This window comes from Ambystoma mexicanum, chromosome 8, assembly GCF_040938575.1.
Source record: "Ambystoma mexicanum isolate Mex_15411 chromosome 8, UKY_AmexF1_1, whole genome shotgun sequence".
NCBI lineage: Eukaryota > Metazoa > Chordata > Amphibia > Caudata > Ambystomatidae > Ambystoma > Ambystoma mexicanum.
The window spans coordinates 1,693,822,609-1,693,842,128 of record NC_090929.1 but is presented as its reverse complement, the minus strand read 5'-3'; the positions used below and the strand labels follow the sequence as shown (position 1 = coordinate 1,693,842,128).

The window sequence follows — 19,520 nt, the reverse complement described above, 5'->3', positions numbered from 1 at the left end:
GTAGAGGGACTGAAAAGAGACAATAGGATTAGTGTAAAGTAAGGGAATCTATAAAGTAAGTTTGGAAAAGAGACTGACATAGAGCTTTGAGAGATGTCATAGAGGCTAGATATTGACAATGTAATACGGGAGGCCATTCGCGGTAGGCGGAATAGTGACAAGCGGAGTAGAGAGCAATGAGAGTAATAAGAAGAGTGAAAATGGGACTTTAAAGGATCAAACCATACATTTATCCAAGAGGTGTGAATATAAGAAGGTGGTCAAAGGGCCATATAGAATGAAGGGAATGAACAGATACCAGAATCGACTAATGGACAAACAAGTCTGATAGGAAATAAAACAGATTATCAAAACAAGGAAAGTAATTCATACAAAGACAGAACACTTAAATGACAAAACTTTAATTGAAATGACCACAGAGGTGATTAGACATATAAGTTGCATGATCATCCAATGCCCTTACCACCCCGAAATCATGTGTGACTCCTATGATTACAGAGCAGATTTCTACAAAATCAGGTTTGCTGTGATAAAAAGCATGTTTTACTTTGTTTCATATTCTGTTTATTTGAATCATAAACCCCATTATTATTTAATATAAATCCATGAACCCTCTATTTAACTATTCCTGTAATCTTTAAAGTTGCTTTGGAGTCAAACCAATTTTCGACCATCTCCAGTTTGTGAGAGTCTGACTTTTTCTATGGAATTTCAATAGGACCCAAAGTGGCATCCACCCCTGGGTGAGATGAGCCCAGCCATTGCTTGTATCCCGGGAGGCAGCCCTGGCGGCAGCGAGAGGATCCATCAGTCACGCTGCAGACGGCCATCTTGCATTTGATGTAGACACTGGGATGAAGGCTTAGGAATATGAAAGAATGGAAGGAAAAACGAGCCAGCTTCCTCGAGGGAGAAGGGAATGTCCGGATTGATGGTTCTTCAATGCATCTGTGGGAAAGGATGACAGAAGAGGACACCGTTACACCCAGAAAGCTGACAACCTATCCCTTAAGCAATCCAGAGACGACATTGTACAACAATTGAAAACACTTAGACAATAAAACATACTTTAGCTCACAGAATTAGGGAAGTTCTATTCTTGCCAAGATGTACCTCACTTAGCCGTGTACACTGCAGCAAAAACTATATTAAAGAACCAATCACTTAACTTTGCATTTGATGATTCCTCTCACAGATCCCTCATCTTAGTAAATACTCCTCTACCCCAGACTGCTTCAAAACATTTTCAACAAACACTTGGTGGAGCTGTGTGCCTATGAGAACGGCATCAACTAAACTGTTCAGACAGCTTGTGCAGGAAATGTTGTCACCCATATGAGTTTGCAAAGCTGTCATCAAGAGGTGAAACACCTGTGTATGAGCGCGATACAAATAAAATATAATATCATATCATATATCACCACCTCCCTCAGTTCTGCCTTTTGAGTTCAGAAATAACCAAGGAAGGGCTGAATGTCCGCTTGTAAAAAATTATCTTAAAAAAACAAAAATCCATGTAAAAGAACTAAATTCAGGCGGGTGGGCGGGAGCTAGACCATGAATCTTTTTCATTGTAACCATGAGAAAGAACATTCCCTAAGGAAAGACATTTGTTCCTCTAGCGGTTACATACCTCCCACAGATTCCTCATTTTATGAAAGACTCCCAAAGCCATGCCACAGTCCGGAGGCCGGAGAAGGATGAGAATGGATGTAAGGAAATTTTGTAGGACCCATCTACCCACCCTAGAATATTCACTAGGCAGGGAATCCAGGTGGTAGTGCCCTCTGGAAAACAGAAGTAGCTGCTTGGTCTCTTGTTGATGGCACACATGGCACCTCCAGGCAGCTGCTTGTGGGCCAACTTATCACAGGTTTTGATGAAAGAACAACTCACCTTGCGATGATCTACTTGGTGATCACTCTTCCTTTTATTGGTCAGGCAAAATCCATGGGTGCATTTGATGGAATCTCTCCTCTTCCTTGGACAAGTGAGGAGGGGTAATGAAATGCTGGAAAATGTGTTTTTTTTTTAAGAATAGGAGATTCCACTCATAAAGGGACTTCTACTTAGAGGACTTAAAAAAATGATGAGAAAATGGATAAGGCATGAAGACCTGACACAGTATTTGCTGAAGTGAGGGCCAGTAAGAAGGTGACCGTGAAGGGCAAGAGTGAATGGGTGCAAAAGGAGCTGCCATTAAGGAATAAAGAACTAAGTTCGGATTCCAGGGGGAGGGATAACAAAAATTGATTTTGAGGGTAAGCATTAATGAGGCTTTTGAGAAACGGCAGGATCATGGAGAGAGCAGCTGAATATGAAAAGGAAAACCAAAGGGAACTCGTTGAGTGACGGTTGAACCCCAGTGGCAAATGCCACTGTAAATGCTACATGAGCAATTTCAGGCTTTGATAATACAACACTTTCAATTCACAGAAATCCTCGGCTTATTACATACAAAATGGGTCGACATTTATTTTAGTTTCGATGTGGGCATCCAATGGGGCCTTCATCAGGGAATCTCTGAAAACAACACAGTTACATTCTAATATACACAAATCATAATATAGTTACCAATATCCATTATGAAATTTGCGCAAAAGGAAAAAGCAAACATACCTGTCTTTGAGAAGGCTCTATCATATCATCAAGTGAAAAAATAAATCATTAAAAAAAATTAAATCGATCCAAAATGGCTTGCAAAACAGGGAAACATGTCCCCATGGCTAAGATAATATGAAACCTACAGTTCTCAAACGCGTGGCATACGAAGCCTCTCCAAACACTTGAGGAAATATCAGCTATCAGCAAAATAGCAGTAAGCACACAGGAAAAACAGCCCATCTATCAAAAGTTTGCGTATTTCCCATGTACATTAAATGGGCATGGGCTATCACAAAGGGTTAAATACAAAATTTTAAAAAATGGTCAACATATGCTAATATTACGACCGTGCTGGTACTTATCTACAGATCTGGTAAAGAAAGAATTCAATTAGAAAAAAAGAGCAACACCCTTACGCCATGTTCATACAAATATAAAAAGAGTTACATCAATGAAGTGCAAAAACAAACATGCGGTCCAAAGACATATAAAAGAGGTGCAAACAACCCCCCCCAACACATAAAGCAATGCCTTCATTTCTGTACCTGCTTGGTGACTCGAAAAAGTGACTCCCTCAACCAAGAAGACAGCATTTACTTATACACCTCATTGGGCCCCATTACGAGTTCGGAGGCAGCCATGGCGCTATTAGCGCCATGGCTGCCTCCGAACTCGGGTCCGGGTTCCTTGAATGAGGAATTACCAGGCCATTCCAACCTTGGAGGACACGGTAATTCCTCATTCAATGTACCCATCCCCATTGCCATTCGAGCCCCCATAGGGCTCAAAGGCAATGGGGAGGGAGCTAACAACGGGCCCGTTAATAACGGGCCCGTTGTTAACTCCCTGGTCCCCTCGCGGGACCCGCAAAGGACGTCTGGTCTGACCTGACGTCCAGAGCGGGTCCCGCAAGGCAACCTCGTAATAGGGCAGAATGGGTTTAACGGCACCGGCACCTTCACCGGCGCCATTAAACCCATTCCGCCAGGGTCGTATGAGGCCCATAGTCTAGTTGGGACACACAAACACATCCCTGAAGTTAAAACTAGGTACATCCATTCAAAAAATAGTTCATCTGTACGAGGAGGACATTTTCCTTTATTTTTGCTTTCTTTACGGAACCGATGTCCATGATTATTACGTTTATTTCAAATCTGAAAATCACAAATTCGAAATGTTCGTAATGGCAATAATCACGAACATCACCCGCACCCGATATCCCCCTTTCCTCCAACTCCCTAACACTAATACCTACCTCTGCCATCCAAACTTAACTGTTCTCCCTCACCACAGCATGCACCCTGCAACGTGAATTCTGCCTCCCCATCTGGAGGCGGAACTTCTGCCGCAGGGTGCTTTTCTTTTTTTCTTTTTCAACTTTCTTTGTCCCCCGCTTTCCCGATGCCATTATAGCGAACAAAGGTGCGGGGGACACCCCCAGATCCCCTGCCCCCCTTGTTCGCCATTATGGCACCGTATGGTGTATTTCATCGAAATTTTCAGCTGTATGTAATTTTCGTACAGTCAAAATTCAAACAAATATACCATACGGTTATTTCTAGTTGGTCATTTCTACGGATACCTTACGGAATGGCTGCATAACCTTTCACTGTGGCAACATTCAAAGATGATTTGGCTAAGGATACATAAACTGCATGACAGTGGTCTTGGAGCACAATAGGTCAAGATATCTGTCCCAGCACCAACTTGTGAGCTAGACCCAACGACAAGCAAAGATGGAATTGGTGGATGGACATCTCACATATATTATGACACCAAGGCAGGTTCTTAAGTACAGTGTTTCACCAAAGCCCCACAAAGGAATGTCCACACACTATGTTAAGTGATAACACAGCTTCTGTATATAAAATAAGGTTGCTACCTCTACCAAATATACATATAAATAATAACACTTTGTACTTGGAATACTTATTCAAAGAATGGCAAATATACCACACAGTACTTAAATCCAGTAATAGATGCACTCACTGCAGACAGTTTTAAATAGGCAGATTGATTCTTAGGTGTAGCAGCATAGAATAGGAAAGAAAGGTAGGTTAGGTATGAACAGTGAAGAATGCTTTCTTTAGACTAGACAAGTAATTCTGAGAGAGGATCCCTCCATCTGGGCAACTTATAAGGGAAAAGTTAGGGAGTAACTTATTTTGGGCCTGATTACGACCCTGGCATTAACCATGGCGCTATTAGCGCCATGGTTAATGCCGGTAATTTACCGGATCCACCATGGTGACATGGCGAATTACTGCCCCATTCCAAGGTAATTCCCCATTTACCATTGGCCCTTCCCCATTCCCATTTTTGGGAATGGGGAAGGGGGTAATTACGGTACTGCCAAATGCGGTACCGTAATCACCTTCAAGGTCCCTTTGCGGGTCCTTACCTTAACGGCTGGTACAGACCAGCCGTAAAGGTCGGGACCCGGAAAGGGACCTCGTAATCAGGCGTTAAGGGATTACCAGTACCGGTACCCTTACCGGTAATCCCTTAACGCCAGGGTCGTAATGAGGGCCATTGTCTTTTACAGCCCAGTCCAATAATGTTCAATAACCTTGTGCTTTCTTCTAAAAGGCTCTATCACCCCAAAGTACCCGAGAGGCCACAGGAGAACAGGATCCAAGACGAATCTGTGACCCCTGGAAGACTCCTGAGCCTAGAAGATTCTCTTCCTCATCACAGTACCTTTGGTGCCTTGGCAGGCGAAGTGGCAGAGTTTCTCGGCTTGACTCGACGATTCCCTCCGAGGATGGATCCCCTTTGGAAGAAGGTGCCACTGGGATGCTGAGTCCAAGAATATAAAGGAACCAACGTCTTTCTGAAGTGCAGCAGTTTGGCTCTTCGTGGTGCTCTCCTTTGGTCACCGATTTCTTCGACTGTAGAAGTCCTGTGAAGATGAAACTTGCTCTGGGCTCCTTGAGCCTTGGCAGATGAAAGTAAGACCCCTGGGACCCTTTGATGAATTTTGGCGGCGACAGGTGCATAGGTCACTTTTGGTGTTGGGTTTCGGAATATCGTGGTTTTCCGACTTTCGGTTCTTCAGTGCTGCAGCCGCAGCACGGACCTCTGTACAGCTTCTGCCAACCTGGACTCGACCACTGGAGTGGTCCTCGGACCCTCACCAAGTATGCACCCTCGGGACATATTCATTAGCTTCTGGTGGCAGGAAACACCGGCGGATCTTCCACTGAACCCAACGACTCTGGGCTGGAAAAAGTGGTCAGTGTTGACGGCAAGGCTGTCCTTCATATGTTCTTAGGCAGTTTGGAACTTTCACATCTCCGGGTGTCCAGGAGCACTATGCCAGGGTACCTCCTCTTGTGGGAGTTAGACAGCAACGGCTTGCAGGGGGTCACAAAACAGACCTCCAGATCCCGGGAGACACCAATGGACTTCTCTGGCTCGAGATGTCTGTCACTCCTCTTCTGGACTTCGACGACCCCTTCTCCGGATAGCAGGCACACAGGATTGGCTTCCAGGATACTTCGATGAAGAGCAGCAGCTTTGCACACTGGTCCCTCATAGCTCGGGGAGAGGTCTCCTTTGCAGGTCCTCTCTGGATCAGTCCCGGGGAGACACGACAGCTTTCAGATTACAATGAAGAAATGCAGCAGCAGACTTCTCTTCCAGCTGGGCTTCAAGGAATAGCTTCTTCTTGCTTCAGCTTTAACTTCAGCTTATGAACAAATTGGTAAGTGAGGTCCCCAGATATATACATCCGTCCCTCATTCACTCTGGCTGAGCCAGGCTCAGTCAGCCAATCACACAGAAGGGCATTCATGCAGGCAGGCCAATCAGGCTCACAGGCATTCAGGCCGTTCACTCCACCCAGACACCCATAACAAGGAATGTGGATTGGGCAAGCACCCAGCCTTTCAGCACACCACACTGCATTCATGCCATTTTCAGTCAGGGCTGTCTCAGGCATTGTGTCACACACACAGAAACCACACAGAAATCAGACACCCAAAACAGAGAATGTGAGTGGACTCCCAACTTAATTCACACAGGTACCACCCTAGGGTGTACCCACAACACAAAGCCCCTGGGAAGGCTCCATTCAGTCTGACAGGAGGCACCATATATGGTATTTCCACCCAACAGCCAGTCAGGGGGCAAGGGAACAACAGAGACATAGATGGTGTTTTAACAGCCATTCAGGAGGAATAGTCAGGGCTTCCCAGGACTTTGGGAAACAAGATAAAAGGCAATAGAAACCAAGAGGCCACATGGGCCATCTTGCCTTCTATCAGGAACTCAATTACTATGGCAGGGCCTGGTTGTCCCAAAAAGTGAGGACACTCAGAGCCACTGCCAAGTCGGCATGCAGTTGTCACCAGACCATACCCTGATCTGTGGGTAACACACAGGTGCCCAAAAACACACAAAAGGGTTACAAGGGTGTACCCCCACCATGGGTGCCATAAGGGTATCCCATGAGCGTTGTTTACAAAAAGATAAAATCAAGAGCTGTGCTGCCACAGGCTGGACCTCAGTGGCAGAAAACATAAGGAAACATACACAGAGACGTAAATGGGACATGGACTGGAGGCCCTGTCCCTCCATAAGGCATTTCCAGCATCACAATGGGATACTCCAATGAGGGTGAATTTGCATGCTCAGCAGGACTGAGTACCAGGTACTCCCTGGCCAGTCTGTAGTGTTCAAGATCATTGTTGTTCTGTTCTGCTTCAAAGTGACCAGTGCCAGAGGAATAAGCCAGAAAGGAGTGAACATTTACCCTAGGTCAAACTCCCAGGAAATGAAAAGTCAGTCACCTTAGTGCTCTATTAAAGTCATTTTGGGTCATATTGCCCATACGCAATAGGAAAACCTCCCTTAGCTCATCAATGATAACCATCTTCAGATTTATTACCGCATGTTTCGTGTGGGGAGTCCTCATAAAAATCTCTACATTTTTCAATTCCGACGACAGTTCGAGGATCCTGTGTTCTGGCAACACCTGGAGTTTTCTCTCCTGTTTCTCATCGTCTTCTCCATGAGTGGAATCTCATCTTCGAATCTTTTGCAGTGCTCAGGTCTACGTCATGGCAGAATCCAAGAGTATAAGTTTGTTCCAGGCCTGCGCCTGATGCGGGCTGAAGAATACATTCCTGGAGGATCTCTACGGCAACTGCTTTTACTGCCTGCATTCGAGATATGCCAGTCGTTTTCAAACAAAACACTCCAAGACCACCACCAAAGGTTCGTGGCGTGGCTCGATGATGCCGGATGGAGGGGCCCTGACTCGGCTTTGTTTCGTAGTCATGCTTCACTCATGCAAGGCAGGCCAACTCAGCACACCACCTCTGTTAAGAGGTCTAGGTTGCACGAGGAGGCGTCACACAGCAGGAATTGGGCTAAAAAAGCCTCCAACTGGGTCTCCCTTGCAGAAGTATGGACTTACATCTTCAATGACCATGCAGAAATCTAAATTATAGTCGAGACCAACATCTACCATCACGCTGGTGGCTCACAACTGGCTCGACGTCCCTGTCGACGCACAGGGAGTTTCAACCATGACACCGTCAATGACTACGGCAAGAGATATGACCCTGTCATGGACCTCAAACTCAATCCTGTTGAGAACCATGGCAAGAGCTACAACATCATTGGCCTCGAAATCAATCCCATCGACGACCATTCATACACAATCCACTACTACACGGTCGACGACTGTCGACAAGCTCAATCAAGTATATTACCTACGACACTGTTGCCTCAGCCATCTCCATTTGCTGCATTACCACGACCAGCCTACCAGCGGCAGGAGCAGCACTGAAAATTGGTTGTTGTACTTTGCAGACAAGGCTGTCTCAAGGCTCCAAATTCCATGCCTGACGTTCAGGTGAAGTGGACGATATGCCATTCAATGGCATTGATCTCTTCAGTACGAAAGTGGACAACGCGTTTCTAGCGTTGCTAGACCTACAAGCCGCCTATTTACATGTGCAGATCCAACGGAAACACCACAGCTACCTGCGCTTCATAGTCGCAAGTTGCCACTACCAATTCAAGGCTGTACCCTTTGGGCTCCGGTCAACCCTGAGAGTTTTCACCAAGTTCCTGGATCCAGTGTCTATCCCTATCCACATGACAGCCCAGCACAACGCTCAGGTCATTCAATGCCTGCAGTCTCTCGGGTTCTCTGTGAACTATCCAAAATCCTGTCTGACCCCATTTCTACTTGGGAGCATTCCTAGACACACGCTCTTGCAGGGCGACTCGGTTAGAGAAGAGGGTTCAAGCCCTTCTCACCAAGGTACGATGTCTATCCCACATCTGTCCGCCTCCTGAAGTCCCTTCTGAGAATGATGTCCTTTTGCATCCCCATACTGCAACACTGCAGTATTGGCATGCAACTGCTGCAGGAGTTCCTCGATGCACGCTTGTGGCAAGTGTAAGGTTCTTGGGAGTGGGAGGACAACATTTCACTAACACAACACTTCAAGAATTTACTGCATAGGTGGTCAGTCCGAGCTCACCTGGTTCAGGGCACCCCATTTTGCTTGTCCACTCACCAAGTCACTGTGATGACAGATGCCTCCCTGGAGGGCTCAACGATTTCCCGTTCAACCCCCACATCATGCGAGAACCCTGAGAATGTTCATACTAATGGCAATGTGAGAATCGGTCATGGACACTGTCGGCTCAAACCCCTATAATCACAAAAGCACGGCTTCCCGAAATAGCTTAAGCGATGCTACGCTGCCCGTATTGTTGGTGTAATGCATGGCGTGGTGTTGTCCACAAGGACGTGGACAGTTGAACCTCTGATTGTTGGTATGAAGGATCGCTATGCTAGATGGACTGCCTTACGACAAAATCATGTGAATGAACTTCTACAGGTCTTCCCTCAGACCACTCCGAAAGTTCCGGCAGATGTGTTCCCCACCCCATGATGGATGCAGCCATGACCAGGTTGACCGTCAGCCTCAAAGTGGTCCCCTGAAGAACATTGGTCATCAATGTCCATCAAAGCAGGCCCTTGCAGGCCTGTGGGGTACCAGGATAATGTCCCTTGTGTACCCATTTCCTGGAACCTCTGGCTCCTCAGACTCCACTGTAGCAACTGCATGAGCAGTCTTGCTTTCGGGACTATGAAGATGCAGGAGCCCAATGAGTTCTAGCAAATCCCTGCTATGAATCTACCGTCTGGGTGGAGGAGGGCTTCTGTGAAATGGATGCTTGCCATTCTATCTGCAGGAATACGTGGCATGCCTTGATCTGTATCCCCGTCTGCCCCTATATACGGCAATTATTTGAATGGGAGCAACCCTCTTTAGTTTGACTGAGTAACCTAATTTGTGGGGTAAGGTACATGTGGTCCTGCAATCCTCTAGTGGTGACTCTTCTGGCACATGAGCCAATCGTCAAGGTGGCAAAGACACGCATTCTGCTGCTGGGAAGATGTGCAGGCACCACTCCCATTACATTCCTGAATGCTCTTGGGCTGGAGTGGGGCTGATTGGAGCCTGCACAAACTATTAGTGCATGATTCCCAGTATTTTCAGTGTTCGCGGTTGAGAGGGAGATGGAAATAAAGACGTGAGCCACTCGTGCAACACTAAAGCCTGGAGGATCTTCATCTGGGTGATCAATTTGAATAAGGCTCTAGGTTTAAATGATTGAGGAGTCTCCGATCTGAGATCGGTCTAAGCTCTCACCTTTATCTTGGTACCAGGAAGTAAAGGGAATACCAGCTTTTCTTTATGGGGTGTAAAATGGGCACATGCCCTTGGCCCCCATCCTGGTAGTGGTCTCCACCTGAATGTCTGATGGAAAAAGTCATTGTACACTTTTTGCAAAACATAAATAACACATTGTATCTGCTGCCTGTTGTTTTCAACTAAGGTTCAAACTGACCACTTTCTGTTTTCATGGTAGTACATTGATTGTGTGTTTTGTGATGAATCTGATGATGTCATCACTCCTTTCCCTGAGGTAGCCTCTCCCTATGTGGCCAGGGGACAGCAGCCGCTACCTGATCCTGACCCTGGGGGCGGCTATATGAGGGAGGACCACCTGGGGGTGGTGGACCACCGGGGGAATGATATGACATGATTGGGGAAAGTAACATACCCCCATTCCCTTCCACAGAGTTTCCCTCCCTACCACATGCCTTACTGGCATACTTTAACACTCTCCCTCAAACCCTTACCAGACCTACTCTTAGTGTTCCCCAGCCTGAAACAAAGGCCAAAATATCCCCCACTGAGATGAAGAAGAAGCCAGGAGCAATAATGATAATTTCCAATAAAATGTCAAGCCATCCTCCCCAACATCATAGAAGGAAAGATTTGATAACCACTACTGAGATGAGAAAGAGGGAAAGAACAATTAAGATCACAAAGGCTGGTAAGCCTACACAGTAGTCTAGTCGTTGGAGGTTACTCAATCTTCCATTGAACTTTAAAAGCTGTGCAGCTGACAGCAAGGAAAGTGAGCTGCAGACACGGGGCTGCACAGCGATCAACGTGGATACCGACCAGTACGCGGAGAAGAGGGACGCAACAGGAGACAGTGTCCCAGCTGACTCAGGCGGCAGAAGAGGAAAACGGAGTTCAGAAGCCTCGCCGCCCGAGAGCGCAAAGCTGTGGGAACTGAAAGACATGGCGAAGGCAAAGTAGTAGACAGGGTGCATGCAGAGCCAGCAACCAGAAGAAAATCAGAGCAGAGAAGCGCAAAGAACACTGCAAGCACCCAGTAAGCCCAGGGAAGTCGTAAGGGTTACCAGGTGGCCTGAAAGTGTGTGCCACTTTGTGGAAGCAAAGCGAGAGTCATGTGAAGAAGCTAACCTACTTGTAAACCATACCACAAAAGGGTTATCAAGCCCATATTCAGAAAGGGACAGAATTAAGCTAGAAAGGCAAATAAATATAAATGAGCTGGGAAAAGTGGCTAACACCCATTGCATAAAAGAGAAAGCTATTAAAGAAACAAACATTGTTAAGCAGGGAGCAATACAACAATACTGGGCAAATATAGTTTCATGGGTGAAAAGAAAAGTCCTGGCAGGGGAGTACGCCAGGTGAAGATACTTATGTGTGTGAAAGACCTGGCAGAAGAGTACACCAGGTGAAGATAAGTGTATTGTTTATGTGAAAGTCCTGGCAGGAGAGTACACCAGATGAATACAAGTGTTTGCAAGTAACTCTACGAAAGCCCTGACAGGAGAGTATACCAGGCATAATCAAGTGGGGGTTAAAGAAGGAGAATCTCAAGGACAATCCATGCCCTTGAGATTACGAAGTTTTGTAAGCATGAAGTGCATAACAAATTAATAAAGGGCCAACTTCACTATCAAGACATCCAAGTGCCAGATAGCACAGGGGAAGGTTACCTACCTTTGTCATGAGGTAGGAGGGGGTCAAATGCAACCTCTATCTAGTAAAGTACAAAGCTGTACAGGACTTGGAGACTCCCTCTATTCAAACCCAGGTGAGATCTTTTTTAGGCTTCACTGGGTACTACAGAAAATTCATGGCAGACTATAGCACCATAACTGCCCCTCTGAAAGCTCTGACATCACTCAAGCAACCTAAAAAGGTTCATTGGAGTGAAGAATGTCAAAGGTACTTTGATGGCTTGAAGGAAAGTCTGTGCAGGGCATCTGTCTTGTGTGCCCCTTACTACAGCAAACTCGTTATTGTGCAAAGTGATGCCTGTGACAGTGGAATTGGAGCTGTCGTATCTCAGTTAGATGACAAAGGGAGAGAACACCCCATATCTATCATGAGTAGGCAACTCAAGGGTAGGGAACTTAGGTGGGCCACTGTTGAAAAGGAGCGTTTCAGTATAATTTTGGCCCTTAGGCATTTTAGACCTTACCTTCCAGGGTCTGCCTTTAAGGTCCAAACTGACCATAAGCCCTTAAAGTGGCTTATGCAGAGGAAGGGTTAAAACCCCAAACTATTCAGTTGGTCCATTAGCCTGCAAGGGCTAGTCTTCACCATTGAGCACAGGTCAGGGAACAGTCATGACAATGCAGATGGCCTTCCCAGAAAATATGTTGACCATCTGGATGAGGGTAACAATCTTGTGGGAGATCAGTTGCCCTAACCTCAGCCTGTGGGAGGGGGCACATATGATGCTGGAAATGCCTAATGGAGGGACAGAGCCTCCTAGTCCTTGTCCTACCATTTCTTTGAGTATGTTTTCTGCCACTGAGGTCCAGCCTGGACCTCTGGCAGTGCAGCTTTTCATGTTTTCCTTTTGGTGAATGTTAGGGAGAATTCTCATTCTATGGCTAATTTCCCTTACCTATAGAGTCCCCCAGCAGCTTTGCTGGATTTGAAGGGTTTGTTTATTTTTTTCCTGCTAAGAGTGAGACTCTTTTTCCCACTCTTAGGCATTTTTTCTATGTGTTTTCTAGGCTATTTTTGTGTTTAATGTCTATGGGGTTTTTCTCACCTCCATAGGAACCATCTTTATTCACATGTGTTAGACAGCACCCTCCGTGCAGTGACACAGGGGTGTCGTAGCGACCCCCAAACATAGACTCCATACCATGGGACTGACTACTGTCTCCCAGGGCAGGAAAAGTCCCAATAGACTTTACTAGTCCATTTTTATGAACTAAACCAGTACAACCCATCTTACTATGGAGGTACTGGGAAGGGTTAATAGTTGTTCCCTTATGTTCATTTTTCGAGAGGGTATCGTACAGTCCCTCTCTCAAAAGTTTCTTGCTGGTGGCAGTGGTTACTACCATAAATATTCAACCGCAAATATTTTCCTATGGGATTTTTCCCATTGTTCGAGGCTACCACTTTTTCTGACAGCCACTAACATACCGCCGGTGCATTTTAATATTAACTTTACTCCAGTAGGTTTTATTTGCCAGAACTTTAATATAACTTCTTTCTTGTGTCTTTCTCTAAACTCCTAACCCAGGTCAGGGATCTTTTGTTCGTCCGTTTCTGCCGAGAAGCCCTCCTTTCGGCGCCACTGAGTCTGGGGTGGGCCCATTGTGTGGGAGGGGGAGTAGGACCCCTGGACAGAGTTGCCTCAGCAACCCATGTCGCACTCTATCCTGATAGGCTGGAGGGTCTCCCGCCAAGATGACACTCCACTGTGTGAGTGACAGCTAGGCTGTATGAATGGGGCTCTTTTTGCATAAAAGCAGGGACCTGAGGACTGGAAGAGCAAGACGTGGCCACTGGAAAGAAGAAGCCCAAGAGGAGAGAAGCCAAAGACATCTGCAACGACTGAACCACCGGTGAAGCCCGGCTGCAGCGTCTCACCACTTTTCTCCACATGACGAGAGAAGATCTTCATCTGCAAGAGCCTTCTTCCCTTGAGCTGGTGGGGCTAACCAGTTTGCCAATCGCATTCCCGGACCTGCCTTGGTCGAATCGGCAGTACCCTGAGGCCGGATAGCCAGGCACCAGTCCACCCGGACCGCGATTTAAAGGAGCGTACCTTTTATTCGTCGGGCAGCACCGCAGCTGGTTTCATCACTGGGTAGTGCAGTAACTCGAACCTTCCTCCACGACGAGAGCCTCTCTTCCTCTGCTGGATCCCCCTGAACTGCAGGAACTACCAAGAACAACCGCCACCGCAGGAGCCACTTCTTCATTTTAAATGTACATTGTTCTTCCAGGCCGCCCTTTCTTCGCGGTAGCCCTAAAGGTGTTTTAAATCCTTGACCTACCTGTTGGGTTGGCCGCCCCCCTCTCTTAACATTGTCTTTCACCTTCTGCATCCACCTTTTCGAAATTGTTAACCAAAGACTTGACTGCAGCTACAAGAACATTTTGCTCCTGGGCCCTTGCCCTGTACCACTGACTCTGACACAGGCCTACTGACTCTGGCTACATTTGTTAGAACTGCCTTCTTTAGATTGCTTCTCAACTAGAACTGTGTTGATGCACTTACTTCTTATAACTACCCTTTTCTTCTCTTTTTGTTTTTAAAAAACTTGTGAAATGCCATTTTGCTCAGTTTGCATTAAAGTATTTCCTATACTGATGCACTGTCTTGCTTAAACTGGTTCACAAACTTATGGGAAGTGTTGCTAGGGTGTGTAAGAAGATATTTCTAAATAACTTTTGCTTTCCCTCCCTTGTGAGAAATTGATAGAGCATCACTTGTGTGTGGTTTTCACTGTGCCGTTTTGCTCAGTTTTCACTCTGGTTCACTTGCTCTACAATTTAACTAGGGAGTGTGTATATTTTTCTCTGACTTATTTTAACTTGCTTGATGACTGTGATAAATGTGTTTTACTAGAAGTGTATAAAATAAATATATATATACTTTTTAATACAAAGCTTTGGTCAGTGTTTCCTTGTGCCTACTGTAGGCCTATTGTGTAAACCCTGAATACTGCTCATCTCCCTCTTGAGATAAGTCTTACTGCTCAACCACAGCTACCAACTAAATCTTTGTGGTGCAGACTGATGCCAAAGGGGATTTATTGCTCTCACCTGTAGTCCTAATCTTCTGTAGTGCTCCCTAAGGGAACTGCACAGGATTCTGCCTAACATTGAACAACACCCATGGGATACCCTTATGGCACCCATGGGTGGGGGTACACCCAGGTCCCCCTTGTTTGGGTTTGTGGGCTCCTGTGTGTTGCCCACAGAGCAGGGCATGGTCTGGTGGCAGCTACATGCTGACTTGGCTGTGGCTCTTAGAGTCCTCCATTTTCTGGGACACCCAGGCCGTGCCATTGGAATCAATGGATGGCCACTGTGGCCTCTTGGTTTCTATTGCCTTTTACCTTGTTTCCCAAATTCCTGGGAAGCCCTGACTATGTCCCTTCCTCCTGACTGGCTGTTGGGTGGAAGTACCATATATGGCTATGGGGCTACCTCCTGTCAGACCGACTGGAGTCTTCCCAGGGGATGTGTGTTGTGAGTACACCCTAGGGGTGGGACCTGTAGGAATGGAGTCTGAAATGAACTCACATTCTGTGTTATGGGTCTCTTATTTCTGTGTGTGACACAATGCCTGAAACAGCCCTGACTGAAACTGACAAGAATGCAGTGTAGTGTGCTGAAAGGTTGGGTACTTACACCAATCCACATTCTTTGTTAGGGGTGTCTGGTCTGGGTGGAGTGAATGGCCTGAATACTTGTGAGCTAGATTGGCTGCCTGACTACATGAATAACCTTCTGCGTGACTGGGTGACAGAGCCTGGCTCAGCCTGAGTGAATGGGGACCAAATGTGTATAACAGGGAACCTCTTACTCACCAATTGGATCAGAAGCTGTAGTTGAAGCTGAAGCAAGAAGAAGCTGTTCCCTAAAGCCCAGCTGGAGGATGAAATCTGCTGCTGCAATTACTTCATGTAATCCTAAAACTGCTGTCTTGTTCCAAGGACTTATCCAGAGAGAACCCGCAAAGAAGACCTCTCCCGAGCTATGAGGGACCATCGTGAAACCTACTCTTCATCAGAAGTATTCTGGAAGCCAGCCCTGTGTGCCTTCCGTCCAGAGAAGGCGTCTTCATGAGTCCATGAGTTGAAGTCCATTGGTGTCACCCAGGGTCCGGAGGAGTGTTTGTGACCGCTGGAATCCTGTTGCTGTCTACCGCCCAGAAGAGGGGGTACCATGGCATAGTGCTGCTGGACACCCACAGCTGCGAAAGTTCAAAACTGCCAATGAATACTTCAAGGGACTTCCTTGCCATCATCACTGATCACTTCCTTCTGCCAAAGAAGGTCCAGGGTCGGTGAGTGCAGAGGACCAGAATCCCACGACCAGAATCCAACAAAGACGTCCGGAGGGTCTAGACTTGGTGAGGGACCAGGTCACAAGAAGCCACCCAGAAGTCTGTGCTGCGGCTGCGATGTTCCGAAACCCGACACCAAAAGGGACCAAAGCACCCGTCGCCGCCAGAGGTCAGTGGAGGTCCCCAGCGGTCTTACTCTCACCTGCCAAGCCTTTAAGGAACCCACAGCAAGTTTCATCCTCCCAGGACTTCTACAGTTGGAGAATTTGTTGACCAACAGAGAGCACTGTGAAGAGCAACACTGTTGGGCTTCAGAAAGACTTTGGTTCCATTTTTCTTCTTGAACTCAGCATCCCAGTGGCTCCGTTTTCCAAAGGGGGTCCATCCTCGACGGGAAGCATCGAGTGAAACCGAGAAACTCTGCTATTTCATCCTGCCACGGCACCAAAGATACTGTGACGATAAAGAGCATCTTCTAGCCTCAGGAGTCGTCTTGGATGCTGTTCTCCTGTGGCCTCTCAGGTACTTTGGGGTGGTAGAACTTGTAAGAAGAAAGTAGAGGGTTAATGAACATTTTTGGACTGGGCTGTAAAAGACAAGATAAGTTACTCCCTAAATTTTTCATTACAGCTTGCCCAGTTGGGGGGATCCTCACACATAATTGTGTATCTAGTCTAGAGAAAGCGTTCTGCCACTGTTCATAACTAACCTGCCTTTCTTCTCTAACGTATGGTGTTACACCTCACTTAAGAATTCACATGCCTATTTAAAATGGTCAGCAGTTGGTGCATCTTTACTGAATTTAAGTCTAGAGTGGTACCACATAGAGTGGATATATACTTGCCATAATTTTTAATTGAACTGCCCGAGTACAAAGTGTTATTACTTATATGTATATGTTTTGGTAGGAACCTTATTTTATATACAGAAGCTCTGTTATCACCAAATACAGTGTGTGGACATTCCTTTGTGGGGGCTTGTGGAAAACATTCTACTTTAGAACCAGCCTGCATCAACTCCTGAAAGCTTAGGCCTGGTTACTTGTCCAATCTACTAAACTGCAAGCCTTGGCTGGGGTGTTCTGTGAATTTACCTTACCATATAGGGGGCAGAAGTACAGATACCCCCTCCAGACTTCACACCAACAAAGACCCATTCTGCCCCACAGGGTTTTGCAACCCTATGGAGATGGGGAGGACTTGGGATTTTCTTTTTCTCAATTTCGAAAGGCTGGGATGAATTAAAGGCCTTTTATTTAGGTCCTCTAAGAAAAGGAGAACTACAGAACTCATATCAACTTCTAAATCGCCTAGGGACGGCAACATTTAATGAAATTAAGCAAGGCCTGTTACAATGTTAAGACCCAACAAGGGAGATTAAATTAAACCACAGAGAAACACTTAAATAGGGTGCCCAAGTACTAAATACCATCTCTTCATGGCTCGGGAAGAAAAGTCTACCAGAGGTAATAGAAATTCAAACATTAGAACAATTTATTAACTCCCTAACTCCTTACCTGAAAAAACGATCTTACAGTTAAATAGGCCTAACTTGGCAATGGCTGTGGAAACAGCCCAAAATGATGCTAAAGACAACAGGCAATTAAGAACGATACACAGGGGTAAAGAGGCCAAGAAAGATCCAAAGGGATTCTCCCGTTGGCCACATCCCACAGGGAAAAGTAAAATCCCAAAAGATAGAAGCCGGGATAGCTTCTCTAAAACGGGGCTAAGAGAACCCGGCAGGGGAAGAAAAAGAGTATGTCCATTTGCAAAGAAAGGGGAGAAATAAGAACTGAGGAAGAACGAATATTTAAACCATTCCTGTGCTTCTCCTGTGGACAATCTGGTCACTTGGCCAGACAGTGCCCATTATATTAAAATAAGGAGCCCATGCTAATGGGTTATATGACCGGGAGAGAGTGGTAAGAAGTAAACTTCCCTGAGGAAGAACTCCTAGAAAGCTGAAGTAATTACTATTGTAAAGTCACCCCTTTCAAAGGTCACAAATCTGCGAGTGTTCATGGAATACCAGTTAAACCTTTAATTGACTCTGGTAGAAGACAAACAGCAGTGGGGGCTGACCTGATTCCACCCGGAGAGTTAAGAAAGAAAAGCCCAGTGAGAATAACTTGTGTACATGGGGACAAAGAGATATATCATCAAGCCTCAGTAACAATCTGGATTCAGGGCGAAACAACTCAGCTCAGTTCAGCCATTATCCCAGAGTTACCAGAAGAAACTATAATTGGTACAGACTTTCCAAGATTCGAAACTCTTTTGAGGAAAGTTACTAACCCCTCTACTGCTTACTCCCCTTTTAACTCCTGGGTTGAAGAAGGGTTTGTGCAAGAAAGCTCCCCAATCTGGGAGTGGGAATCCAAACCAAACTTGAGAAAGAAACCATTGTTCCGGGCGAAATCCCGAGTCATAATCTAATAGAAAATCCTTGGGCGATAAGCTGAGGCATTAGAGAAAGGGTATGTGATGAATCTGATGATGTCATCACTCCTTTCCCTGTGGTAGTCTCTTCCAATGTGGCCGGGGATGGCAGATGCTACCTGATCCTGACCACGGGGGCTATATGAGGGAGGACCACCTGGGGGGCGACCCTCGGGGGAATGATCTGACATCACTGGGGAAAGTCACATACCGCCCATTCCCTTTTGCGGTAGTTGGCTCCATACTGCATGCCTTAATGGCATACTGTAACACTCCCCAACCTGCCACAAATGTAACCCGCTATTAAATGCTGGCTGTTCTGTCTGGACCCTGGGGGCCCCATTCCTCGCTAAAGATACGGGTAATGGAGTTTCATTTATCATTAAAAAAAAGAACTTTGCTTATAATAAGGCATGGTTAAGTATGTTCTGTAATCGGGGTGGGTATTCCGTGTTTCCTCCATATATATATATATGGAGAAACAACAAACCCTGGGAACTTACACATAGAAAAACAAATATATATATATTTGTTTTTCTATGTGTAAGTTCCCAGGGTTTGTTGTTTCTCAGTTCCATTTTTCCTGCCTTAGGTTTTCCTGTTTGTTGGATCGCGTAATGGAGGGTAACGGATCTGCCTGCCCTCAAGGGTAACAGGTGCGTTCCTGAGGAGGAATTGAGCTTTTCTGACAGCAGCTCCCCTTCTGGATGCATTGTCTTGGTATGGGCCTGGGGAGTAAAAAGCCTGGGAGTTCTTCTGGTAAGAGTGAGAGGAGATATAGGG

The 19,520-nt window shown here is 46.1% G+C and overlaps 1 protein-coding gene across 2 annotated transcripts in view; it reads right to left on the bottom strand.

The window, feature by feature from the left end:
- Positions 1-385: 385 nt before the first annotated feature.
- The window catches only part of LOC138473832 (deleted in malignant brain tumors 1 protein-like), a 238,034-nt gene continuing 218,899 nt past the window's right edge, over positions 386-19,520 (bottom strand). For both annotated transcript variants that reach the window (XM_069612217.1, XM_069612218.1), the window contains exon 7: positions 386-948. In XM_069612217.1, coding sequence (XP_069468318.1) covers positions 702-948 — 247 coding nt within the window. In that variant the 3' untranslated portion in view covers positions 386-701. The remainder of the gene's footprint in view (positions 949-19,520) is intronic.